This window comes from Natrix helvetica (genome assembly GCF_964273705.1).
Source record: "Natrix helvetica genome assembly, chromosome: 1".
In the NCBI taxonomy this organism is placed as follows: Eukaryota; Metazoa; Chordata; class Lepidosauria; order Squamata; family Natricidae; genus Natrix; species Natrix helvetica.
The window spans coordinates 165,949,811-165,962,758 of NC_138548.1; the positions used below are offsets into that span (position 1 = coordinate 165,949,811).

At 38.7% G+C, this 12,948-nt stretch overlaps 1 protein-coding gene across 2 annotated transcripts in view; it reads right to left on the reverse strand.

Annotated features, from left to right (window-relative positions):
* Positions 1-12,051, reverse strand: part of ATF2 (activating transcription factor 2) — a 44,521-nt gene extending 32,470 nt beyond the window's left edge. The window contains exons 1-3 of one of the 2 annotated variants that reach the window (XM_081935445.1): positions 11,694-12,051; positions 9,585-9,912; positions 2,994-3,063 (exon numbers count right to left, since the gene is read on the reverse strand). In XM_081935445.1, the coding sequence (XP_081791571.1) occupies positions 2,994-3,041 (48 nt within the window). In that variant the 5' untranslated portion in view covers positions 3,042-3,063; positions 9,585-9,912; positions 11,694-12,051. The remainder of the gene's footprint in view (positions 1-2,993; positions 3,064-9,584; positions 9,913-11,693) is intronic. The other variant, XM_081935444.1, reaches the window with a different exon arrangement.
* Between the last annotated feature and the right edge of the window lie 897 nt (positions 12,052-12,948).

Genomic DNA, 12,948 nt, shown 5'->3' on the forward strand with positions numbered 1-12,948 from the left:
TTGGGGACTTTCACAAGGAGTGGACTGAGGCTGGAGTCAGTGCATCAAGAGCCACCACACACAGACGGATCCTGGACATGGGCTTCAAATGTCGTATTCCTCTTGTCAAGCCGCTCCTGAACAACAAACAACCTCAGAAGCGTCTTACCTGGGCTAAAGAAAAACAGACGTGGTCTGTTGCTCAGTGGTCCAAAGTCCTCTTTTCTGATGAGAGCAACTTTTGCATCTCATTTGGAAACCAAGGACCCAGAGTATGGAGGAAGAATGGAGAGGCACAAACTGCAAGATGCTTGAAGTCCAGTGTGAAGTTTCCACAGTCTGTGTTGATTTGGGGAGCCATGTCATCTGTTGGTGTTGGTCCACTGTGCTTCATTAAGTCCAGGGTCAACGTAGCCGTCTACCAGGAGATTTTGGAGCACTTCATGCTTCCTTCCGCAGACAAGCTGTATGAGGATGCTGACTTCATTTTCCAGCAGGACTTGTCACCTGCTTACACTGCCAAAAGCACCAAAATTTGGTTCAATGTCCGTGGGATTACTGTGCTTGATTGGCCAGCAAACTTGCCTGACCTGAACCCCATAGAGAATCTATGAGGCATTGCCAAGAAAAAGATGAGAGACATGAGACCGAACAATGCAGAAGAGCTGAAGGCCGCTATTGAAGCATCCTGGTCTTCCATAACACCTCAGCAGTGCCACAGGCTGATAGCTTCCATGCCACGCCGCATTGAGGCAGTAATTGCTGCAAAAGGGGCCCAAACCAAGTACTGAGTACATATGCATGCTTATACTTTTCAGAGGTCCGAGATTGTTCTATGTACAATCCTGGTTTTATTGATTGCATGTAATATTCTAATTTTCTGAGATGGTGGATTTGGGGTTTTCATGAGCTGTAAGCCATAATCATCACAATTATGACAAATCATGGCTTGAACTATCTTGCTTTGCATGTAATGAGTCTATCTCATATATTAGTTTCACCTTTTAAGTTGCATTACTGAAATAAATGAACTTTTGCACGATATTCTAATTCTTTGAGTTTCACCTGTATGTGAATGCTACATGTGCTTTAGATGTGTTTAGCAATCATTTAAACATTATGCAAAAAGGGGGACACATATCAAAATAGAATATTCCGTGTCAATATTTCTAAATATATTAAACCACCAAATAGCATAGCTACAGTTTACCTATCTTTAACACATTAGGTCACATCTATAAATGTAGAATACAAAAGAAAACAAATCACAGAATTTAAATTGAAAAACTCCTTTAAGAATTTCATTTTCTTAAATTACTTCAGGGTATCAGAGAAAACGTTAGATCATACTGAATTTTTCATCTCCCTACCCTCTTAGTATTTACTGTACTGTTATATTACACCCACATCGAAATTTTATGGATGTTATACGATCAATTAAAACATGTTATACAATAAAATTTAAAAATATACAAATATTACAATTTTAAAACTAACATATTACATTTTGAATCATTATTAAAGCAAAAAAAAAAAAAAATCTTCATCTGGCACCAAAATGTAAGCATCAGGCTAGCACCGCTGCAGAAAGTAATGTTCTGATAAGTAATCTTAGAGGGAGATATTGCTTCTGGCAGACTGACCTTAACTGATGATTAGATTAAAGGGACTGATGCTGTTATCTAGTTGTTAATGAAACTCCTGCAACCCAAAAACCAAGCTCAGAGACCATCAGGGATTCCACAGCCTGACCTTAAGTCCTTTAGGGAATTATAGACTACTACTACCACCATTTTTTTGAACTGGCGCAAGAAAAATGGACTGATATGCAGACAGATTACAAAGCGCTGATATAACGTAGTGGTATCAGCCATTCTCAGGTAACAGCCTAGCTGCTCTATTTTTTAAATCAAACTTTCTGGACTATTTTCAAAGGGACATATATAATCCATAATGCTACCTGGAGTGAAATCAGCATGAATGAAGTTGCTAGGCTATTTTTTCTCCTGGCAAGGTTAGTTGTTGTTATTATCAGCCCAGGATGATAAAAGGTATCCTAAGTTCCTGAAGTCACTCAGGCTTTCAAATGATAATGTTGGGTCCAAAAATATTACCAAAACCATACCCTTGAACTCTAGCAGAAATACAAGTCTTTCCTCAATTAGATGAACACAATTAATCAGGTAGCCCATTTACAGGAAGTTTGCTTTCTTTGTACTGAGTGACAGTTATTAAACCCATTCCAAGCCACCATCTTGCTTAGGCTATTTATTATTTATGATTATTTTCAAAATAATTCTTCAAAAAACTACTCCTTTTCAGAACACACATGTACTGCAAAATGAGTTTCTCAAGCATATTGTCAAAGTATTTATACATACTCAAAAAGAATACAAGAACAGTGAAACCATGACTTCATATAATTGAAAACATCACTCCATATGGGCAAACATTAAAATATTCTTTATATTAAAAGAAACTGCAAGAAAATTTCTTTTTTCCTCTCCTTTGTATTATTCAGCATGGCGATAGAATATCTTTCAAAATTAAGGTAAACAATTTAATAACACTGTTTTCTGATTATGAAGCAATTCGAAAAATAAAGCAATTTGAAAAATGAAATAATTCTGTTAACAGAAATAATTTTAATATGTTTTTTCTAATCTATCTTACATTCCACTCCTAAATGACCTACTGATCAGGAATAATTGCAATAAATAAACAAACAAAAAATGCACTTGGATTGAGGCTTCATGCAGATCCACTGCAGACCTTATACTGCAGTACTAAGACTCATAATATATCTTGAAAGTGAAGGGAAGCTAAACTTGCTGCTCCTTCCAATCCAAGAACCAGAAACTGAACATGCAGCAAGAAGTGCATTATTAGACTGGGACAATTCCTTCTTGTTTAAAAGGAGATAGATGCTATTCAGATCAGACATAAACCACTTCTGACCTAACAGGTGATTTGTCTGTTGACTTAGGTGAACAAATCTAAAATACATATATTACCTGTCCACATCCAGGGGCAGTACATAGAAAGGGTTTGTCATCACTCATATTCTACAGGTTCTTGGGTTACCTACATTGGAATAGCAAACATAATTAGTTTAAGATTGGGCCAAATTTTATCTTGCATTGCTTTACATAACAAAGCCTCAAATACAAAACAATATTTCAATATACTTAATTATTTCAAGCCTATTTCTAAAATAACATAATTAAAAAATCCCAAATAATCTGGGGCATTATTCATTATATGAGATTTAAACACGGAATTATCAGTCAAGCTTGAAAACATTTTTATGAAGTACAGAAACTAGGTTTTAACCCAGGACATAAATGTGTCAATATGTCTCCCTTTGGCAGTTTCCACACCTATACAGGTAGTCCTTGACTTATAACATTTGTTCAGTGGCTGTTTAAAGTTACGACACTGAAAAAAGTGGCTTTTGACCATTTTTCACATTTACCACCATTGCAGTATCCCCAAGGTCAGGTGATCAAAATCAGGTGCTTGGCAACTGACTCATATTTATGATGGTTGCAGTGTCCCAGGGTCAGGTTTTGCAACTTTCTGATAAGCAAAGTCAACAGGGAAGCCAGATTCACTTAACAAACGTCCTAGTAACTTATCAACTGCAGTGATTCATTTAACAACTGTGGCAAGAAAGATTGTAAAATGGGGCAAAATTCACTTAACAAATGTCTTGCTTAGCAACAGAAATTTTGGGCTCAAATGTGGTTGTAAATCGAGGACTACATGTATGCCCAAAGGGTAAGGTGAACAATTTACTGAGTGCGAAAGACCAATTATTCCAGAGATGCTATATTCTTTTTCTGGTTTTGTATGAGTTGCTTTTTCCCATTTAGAGTTGGTTTATAATCTGGGAGTCCCTGAAGAACAGGTGCTACCTGTACGTAGAAGAGCCTTTCACAGCTTCATTTTGTACACCAATTACAGAATTTCCTAGATAAGAAAATCTTGCTCAAATCTTGATAATTAGGTTATCTTGATAACCTATTTGTGGGATGCAGGCATGGGACTGACTTGGAAAGTTACTGAGAAACTTCGGATGGTCCACAATGCAGCAGCCTGTGTCTATCAGCAGGTTGAGTTTATGGGTCTCTCTGTACATGTAACATTGCTATTTAGCCAATTCGTGGGATATCAGTTTGCTTCCGAGGCAATTCAAGGTGCTGGTTGTCATCTTAAAAATTCTATATGATCCAGAACCTGAGCATCTTTGTAACATCCTACTTAAAGTGGTTCTTTCTAGTTCTAGTTCATTACGATGTTGTTTGGAACTTTACTGTTAGGAAGTATAATCTATCCCCCCTTCTCTAGAACCTGGAGGTCAGATTTGGCTTGAATCTCTTGGCCTTTCAAAAAAATGATCCAGAACTGGCCTTGACAACAACCTTCTGACAACAACCTCAAACTCTGAGGAGTTTGTCCCTTGAGGAGTTTCCTGCAGAGTGTTTACATTTGTCCCTTGATGCTGTATATGATTGTGCTAATATTCTGTTATTCGTATTTTTTACTTCCATTACTATGCTCAGGTGTGTAAGGTGCTCAGAATCACTTGTGATGAAAGCAAGGTAAATATATAAACAAAGACATTACTAAGTGGTGTCTAATAGTAGTGGAACCTAATTGTTATGGAAAGTTTATAAAGCTTAATGGGAACATAAACTAAAGAGTGGATTAGATACCATTAAATCAGAGCTTCTTAAACTTAACAAAGGAAATGAGGAACTTATAAAATATTATCAAAAAATGTGTCAGTGGAATCTTTAATTAGATCAGATGGGTCTTGAATAATTTTTACTCTACTAAAACAGGTTTATTATAATTAAGCCTGACAATCAGCAGACTAAATTTATATCTTAATGAGTACAAATGGGATACTTTTTAAATAAGATTAAAATTTCAAATGTTCTAATCAATTTTAGATTCTAATGGATTCCAATGAAAAGTGTTCAGATTCAGTGAAGTGAATCTCTCTTTAATTTCAGGTGGGTAAGTTTATTTCCATTTATGAAAGATTATTCTTTTTACTCTCACTTGGTGGAATCAATTCTTTTCATGAAATGTTAACTTCCATATTTTAGGAATATAGTTCAACATCACATTTATATTTTTAGCTGTTGTTTTTATTTCCAAAATCAAACCATGTCATGATTTGAAACCAAACAAAAGCTCTAGATGGACAAGACTGAGTTCTTATAACTGATATTATGATTCCAATTAAGATAACTAGCCAAACTGAACTGCATTGGAGTTTTTGATGGCAATTCCACCTAAAACATGCAGAAGTCCAGATACTGGTAATTCAAAGTGGCCTTCCTTGTAGGTAGCACTTGTATTTAAGTTGCTGCACACACATACAATGTGAACAATGTCAGAGAATAATACAGGTAGTCCTTGACCTACAACTGTAATTTCAGCCCATAAGTACAGCTGTAAATTGTCCTGGTAGGTAAGTGGTTCAAAGTATTACTGCAGGTAAGTGGTAGGTAAGTGGTTCAAAGTATTTTATGACTTTTGTGGTAGCCTTTAAACAATTATCAATGGGCGATTTTTTTGCCAGAAACTAGAAGTTTCTGCAGGCTGAACATCCAAAATGCAACCATATAACCATAGTAGGGATGGGGTGGGGGATTAGCTGTTGGAACTTGGAATCCAGAATGTAAATAGCCCTAGGGACCAGTTGAGGATTACCCACAATTTCCATCAAAATTGCACTCTGCTCCACCAAACAATATTGCCCAGATGGACAAGGAAGGAAGAAAAATCTGCACCCTTATATACCAAGATAGTATGGGAATAATCAGTGTATGAATTTATCCTTCTCAACATGCTAGTTATATGAGGCCCTTAAAAATAAAAGTATGGGGCAATCTAATTTCATTATTGGAACACTGACCACAACATAGCTAAAAAACAATATTGAACAGTGCCAGAGTTTATGAATCAACTATAATTGGTTTCATGCCTTCTGAGCACACCTCAACCCCCTCCAATTTATTAAGAAAAAGTCTAATCCCATCTAGAAATGGTTGAAGAGCTTTGAGCTTTCATCCAGACAATTACTACTTTCATGCAATCAGTGCTATCATTAAGCTGCCAAAAAATCAAGAACCCATTAAGTCACAATTTCCTTTTTCTCTGCAACCATCCATCAGGGTAGCCGAGAAAACTTCTGGCCTGAAGACAAGTCAGCATCAGAAATGAAGATCACTACTTCCAGATAAATTTAGTTGTTTTCTGCTTCCACCATAGGTAGAATAATTGAAGTGTGCGAGGGAAAAGACTCCCATGCTGCTACTTGTTCCATCAAATCATACATATTTGGATTCAGACACAAAACCCTAAAAAGTATTTTTTATGAACCACTGCTTCCTCAGCAATAGATTATGTGGTTTTTTTAAAGCTGTTTGCTAATGAAAACATGTATCTTGCTCTTTTTATTGAAACAAATTATATCTCAATACTAGGCATATAATAATTTAAAAGACATCTCGAGAGTCTTATTTTTATCCAATAATATACAATAAAGTATTGTCAGCCACTGATGCAATAAATGCAACGAACAACTGAAAGATCACATTCATTAGCTTTCTAGGCTTCTAAACAATCATGACAGGTAGCACTATTCTTGCAATTGTTGAAAGGCTCCTTCTCCAAATTGGACAATTTGGAAAAGGAGCCTTCCAAATCATCATGAGAAAGGCTCCTGTTTGTAGAACATCCCAAGGCAGCATCTATAAGAAGGCTATATCTTGCATTGGCTGAGTACGCTTGTCAGCAGCTGCAAAAAAGGCAAAGCTAAGTGGAGAAATATGGTTGTGCTTTTGCGCTCTGCAACTGGCAGAGGCCTCCTGGGCATGGAGGGGTGGAGAATAGGCTTGGGCCTCCACAGGAATGGCAACATTGTGCACAACGGTGGGCCAAAGGGCGGCTGAGACTGAGGTAGATATAGGTGCGTGTGTGGGGACAATTACAGCAGCCTAAAGTCAGTCATGATGAGCTGAATGCCAAGTGTCCAAATTTTTACCATGTGACTGCAGGGGCTTTGCATGTTTATAATTTTGACTACAGATCGTAAGTCCATTCATTCAACATCATCATAATTTTGAATTGTTGCTATCACATCCTAATTTAAACCTGGGCATTTTACGTTGCCCAAGCCACATCCAGCCCTTTGGCTGTCCCTATCCAGCCCATGTAAAGACAATTGGAAATTAAAAATTAAATGTAAATAAGATGTAATATGTATTCTTACCAGTAGCAACTAATCAAAACCATGTAATTTACTGCTTTTTATAAAGTGGTAAAATAAATGAGCGGAATTAAGTTCAGCCTATTGGTTCAGCCCTCTGCAACAGTTCCAGTTTCTCATGTGACCCCTTGGGAAAATTAATTGCATCCACTGCCCTAATTGGTCCATTTGAGAAATGAATGCGAATAGAAACTTTTATTGTCACATGACACATAACTTGGAGAATATATTATTATATACATAGCCTGGAAACAAGTATTTATGAGATGATGAGAAATAGATTTTATTTATTCTTTGAAGACAGAAGTAGATGCATTAATATGTGCTTGTTTCAGAATTCTTCCTTAAAACACATATATTGTCATTGTTTTTTGGGCAACAACTGCAACCTGCAAAACTAGATATTCTGCCAAATATATGGCATTTCATGAATAAGCAGATTTACAACACAAGGACATTCAATAATTATGGAATTATCTAAACAAGGTGTTGGTAAACATTTACAGAGGGAAAATGTTAATTTTATGATATCTAATAGACTATTTAATAGTCTATTTCCAAAATTTTAATCCAAATTCCTATGGCTATATATATCCATGGGATCGATAGGGACACATTCAAAATTCTTTTAATAGAAAAATTGAAAACTGAGCTGAACTAGAGAAATGTATTTCCGTATTTCAAAAGTATGTGTACAGAGTAACCTAATTCTTTTTTAAAGTAAGTATTTTAAACTACAGGTAGTTCTCAGTTAACCACAATTGAGACTTGCAACTCTATGATTAAGTAACACGGTAATTAAGTGAGATATCACATAACCAAGTCTTAGGAATTTTACTGCCATTTAATTCATTCACTCTGCTTGCTAGAAGCTGGCTATGAAGTATAAAAATGGAGATCAAGTGACTATGGAACACTGCAAAGGTTATAAGTGCAACAACCAATTGTAAAGCTATTTTCAGCACCGTTGCAACTTCAAATGGTTGCTTAAGGAGTGAGGACTACCTGTACATCATTTCAAAAGAACACATCAAAATCTTTCTTCTTGACTTGGCAATCTTAATTTACAAACATTCAGAAACTACTCAAGGTGGGCTTTGGAAATTATTTGAAATAGATGAAAAATTAGCTAATTTTCTAAAAGAATAAAATGTTTCAGGAATCGCAATACATCTTGAGAGAAAAGTATCACAATAGTAACTTAATAAAATACACACATGTAGTCAGTCTTACTGACCACTCACTCAGCAACCATTTGAAGTTGCAACAATCCTCAAAGTTGCAGCTCTCACCCTGCTCTAATGGTCATGTGATTGTGATTTAGGTGCTTGGCAACCACTCACATTTATGATAGTTGCAGCATCCTGTGATCATGAGATTGCCATTTGCAACTTTCCCTACCAGCAAGCAAAATCAATGGGGAAGATGGCAAAGGTCAGAAGTGGCTCTGGCAAATCTCCCCCTTTTTGCGCACTGCACCCCCTCGCCTGGCTCCCTGTTCGTGACCCTTTCTCCTTTTCTCAGCTTCCCTATACTTGCAATACACCACAGCATCTCCTTCCCCAACTTGTCTGTGGCCTGTACCTATCACATACCTCTGCTCTCCTTACATGGGACTTCCGCTGCTTTCTGCTTAATGACCCACATGTCTTGGAGTTACAATGGCAATCGTGACTGTCTGGATTGCTGTTGCTGAACTATATGGACATTGCATTTTATGACATTACTTAGTGATGCCAATCCCAGATAGCCCTACCTGCTATCACCCATGGACTGACTATTTGTAATCATTCTAAAATGGGGAATGAACAAAACCCGGGCAATAGGGTAATGGAATACAGGTAGTTTTCATGCTTACGACTATCATAGCATCCTCACGGTCAAGTGATCAAAATTCAGAATATTAGCAACTGACATTTATTTACAACAGTTGCAGCATCCCGGGGTCATGCGATTATCAATTTGTAAACTTCCTAGCCAGATTCTGACAAGCTAAAGATAATGGGGAAAACTGGATTTGTTTAATAATGCAATCCCCTAAAAACCGGCAGTAATTTGCCTAATAACTGTGGCAAAAGGGTTGTAAAATCAGGTGTGACTCACTTAACCACCTTGTTCGGCAACAGAAATTCTGATCAGAATTGTGGTCATAAATTGAGAACTATCTCTATACAGTAAGAGTCTATGCACTAAACATGTTGATTCAGTTCAGACTAGATTACAAGCTTAAAACTTGACATGACTGATGAGATAAATTTCATAAGCATATATACACATATTCTTTATAAATAAATAATTAAGCAGACAGATTCTTCACCTTCCACTGTAGGTCCTCTATTAAGAATAACTTTAAACAGGACATTTCATTCCAGTTCAAACATCACTCAAGTAACATTTAGGCTTCTTTCAGATGGCCAAATTAAAAATGCTATCCATCATTATTTCAGCCAGCAGAAAAGCATGTTACATAAATTGTGCTGCCCTGATTGCTGATCCTCAATCTCATACTGTAACAAGGCCTTAGAATGGTGCTATGCAAACTTAGTTATTACAGGTCAAGTTTAAAAATGTGATTGGTAAACTCCTCCGGATTTGTTTCTTCTCCGACACAGCATCAACTCCAAGCAGGAAAAAAATTCTTCTTACTGTGGAGAGGAAGAAATCTAGACAGATTTATTGGATTTGTAGAACACCTGACTCCATCATGATTAAGATGCTTAGCATGATAGATTTAGCTACCTGTCAATTGTTCTAATAATAAATGGTAAGCACTTCCCCACAGAAATCAGATTGGTGGCTACTCTGGTTTCCAAAGGCAATCAAGGTGGAGTTAGTACAACAGACTTTAGAATCTTAAATTACTCCAGTTAGGCTGTCTGATTAAACGATTATGGTAGGTCTCAATCATTACCGAGCAAACTGCTGCATTCTGCACCAGTTGTACCTTCCTAATAATCCGAACCAGCATTATCTGTGAATTTTCCAAAATAAAAGTAATAATTGGGGTGGGGTGTGGGGTGGGGTGGCTGCTTAAAACCCAGCAGCTGACCCAGCAGAACATGTAATATACCCAACAGTGACTGAGCCAACAACCTATACTTGGCAAAACAGTGTTCACTTCCCCTGTTAAAACCAATCCTCTGTGCAGCATAGGATTACTGGTCTCTCAAAAGTATCCTAAATTTATGTTTAGAACATAGGATTAGCACATGTTTTTTTAAGTGCTAAAACTGAATGCTAAAAAGCCTGGGTGCAAGATATGAAAAGGCATTTTACAAAACAAAGATTTGGGCAGATAACCTTTGTTGAAGGTCCAATATTTTCTACACCCCCAAATCAAAATGGTGCCACATCCTATTAACCACAATTATGTCAGCGAGAGAAAAGTATTTAAGAACTGAAATGGCCAAGGACACCTAACACTTGCTGCTGTTATAGGGTGGAGATCAGGTGAAGGCCATGTCAGAAGGAAAAAGTTATGTTCCTGCCACGATTGGACTCAAATGAGAAAACGTTGATTGGATATAGACTATCTGCCCTACAATAAGGAATATTAGTGACACAATAAAACACCAGCGGCCTCTGCTAACACTTAACTCTCACACCTCCTTTAACAACTGAAAAAAAAAAGGAAAAGACTTCTGGGCCGAGAGCTTTATTTTGTCCTCAATTTCATTAAATTCCAGCTGCTTAGATCTCTTTCCTTGCAGGAAACAGGGTGAAGAAGATATGTGCCCATTGCTCTTCAAAAGCTACACTTGACCATCAGAAGCCAACGCTTTTTGTCCTTCTCCATCAGGGACCACGGGGAGGAAAGGTCCGAAGGCTACAGGATCCGGTTATATACATGTATTATCAATCTATATTTATATTATATCTATATATATCTATATATCTCCTATCCATCCACCCATCGTTCTATGCATCCGTGTCTGTCTGTCTATATCTATGTATCATCTATCAATCTTTCTGACTGATTGACTGCCTATCTCTGCACTCCCAATGTTATAAGAAGAGAAGGAGCCCATTCTTTCCTCCTCCAGGATTCCAAGAAAAACGGGAGGAGACGGAGGCGTCCGGGCCAAGGCCAACCGGGAACGACAGGAGAAGCCAGGCTGGCGTCGGGGGCGGCCAAAACCGGCAGCCGGGAGCAAGGCACTAGTCGAAGGAGGAGGGAAAAAAACCCACGGAGCGGCGGCGCCATGTTATACTTTCCCCCGGCTCCCTTCTCCTGTCCTCAGCCACCAGGGCCCGGCTGTTCTCTCCCTTAGCCTACCCCCGGCTAGGGCTACAGCCACACCCCGAGCCGTTATCCTTAACCTACAACGTCAAGGCGAGGCACGGCCTTCCTCTCCGCCTCCATTAAAACAAAACCAGACCGCCACGCGCGCATACACCCATACACACACACTCACAGCCAACTCACCCCTCACGACAGCCGGCCGAGCCGCACATTAAAGCCCGGGTTTTTCTCCCCCCTCCCACCCGGTTCTCGTCACATCTCGCGGGAACTCCGTGACATATCGGTTTCTCTCTCTCTCTTTCGCGATGCCTTCCTTCCCTTCTCCCTCCCCCCTCCCTTCTCTCCGGGGAGGGTAGATAGGTCAGGAAGAAACGGGGTCACGTGCCGCGCGGAGACGGGAGGGGGGGCGGCGTGCAGCACAAACGGAACGGAAGAGGAAGGAGGCGCACGCAACCGCAGGAGAGGCGGCCGCGTGGTTGTGGGGCTCCGCGAAGGCGGGGCCAAGGCCATTTCGCCGGTGCCTGGGTGGCCGGAAGCAGCCCCGTCCTTCCTTCCTTCCTTCGCTCCTCCTTTTCGCGCCTGCGCGCAGAAGAGGAAGATGTCCTTTCGAGCGGAGCCTGGGTGTTACCAAAGCGCTGGAGGGGAGGGGGGAGGGACTATTGGATTTGAAGTGCGGGAAGGCCTGTTAGCTGGACTCAAAAAATCACTACACATTCACTGCAGCCAGATGTCCTTTATTCCACAGGGCAGTCCTTTTTGGTAATATTGGTTTTGTGAAGTTTTTCTTGGTTTTCCTCCTGATTTTTTTTTTTGTAAAGCAAAGTTATAAACAATTTAAAAATATTATCCTTATGAACTTTTTAGATTCCCTCCACTTCCAAGTTTAGACTTTTTTCCCAAGAAAACATGGTCACTCTGGGTGTGTATATATATATACGCATATGTGTGTGTGTGTGTGTGTGTGCGCACACACACAGATTCATATACAGTAGAACCTCTGGTCACGATCATAATTCATTCCAAAACTTTGGTCGCATCCCGATTTTGTCATGACCTGATTTTGGAAATCTGGCACTTACAAAAGAAATGGAGTGGAAGGGGAAATCGGCTGCGAAAAAAAATGTGAATTTTTTGGTTGGAACCTGAATTGGCCGTGATTACAAGCATTCGTGACCAGAGGTTCTTATGTATGTATGTATGTATATATACACACACACACACATATATATATATATATATATAAACACACACACATGTATGCAACTATGTTGCATATGTATGCAACATATACGCAACTATGTATTTAGTATAAAATGTATTTCTGCACATGAAGGTTCAACTGTTAAATCAATTATTACACAGGAAAGGGTATGTTAAGCCTGCAATTTCTGCATATTTACCTAAAGTGGAGAGCAACATCATTGTAACTTCTGAATAA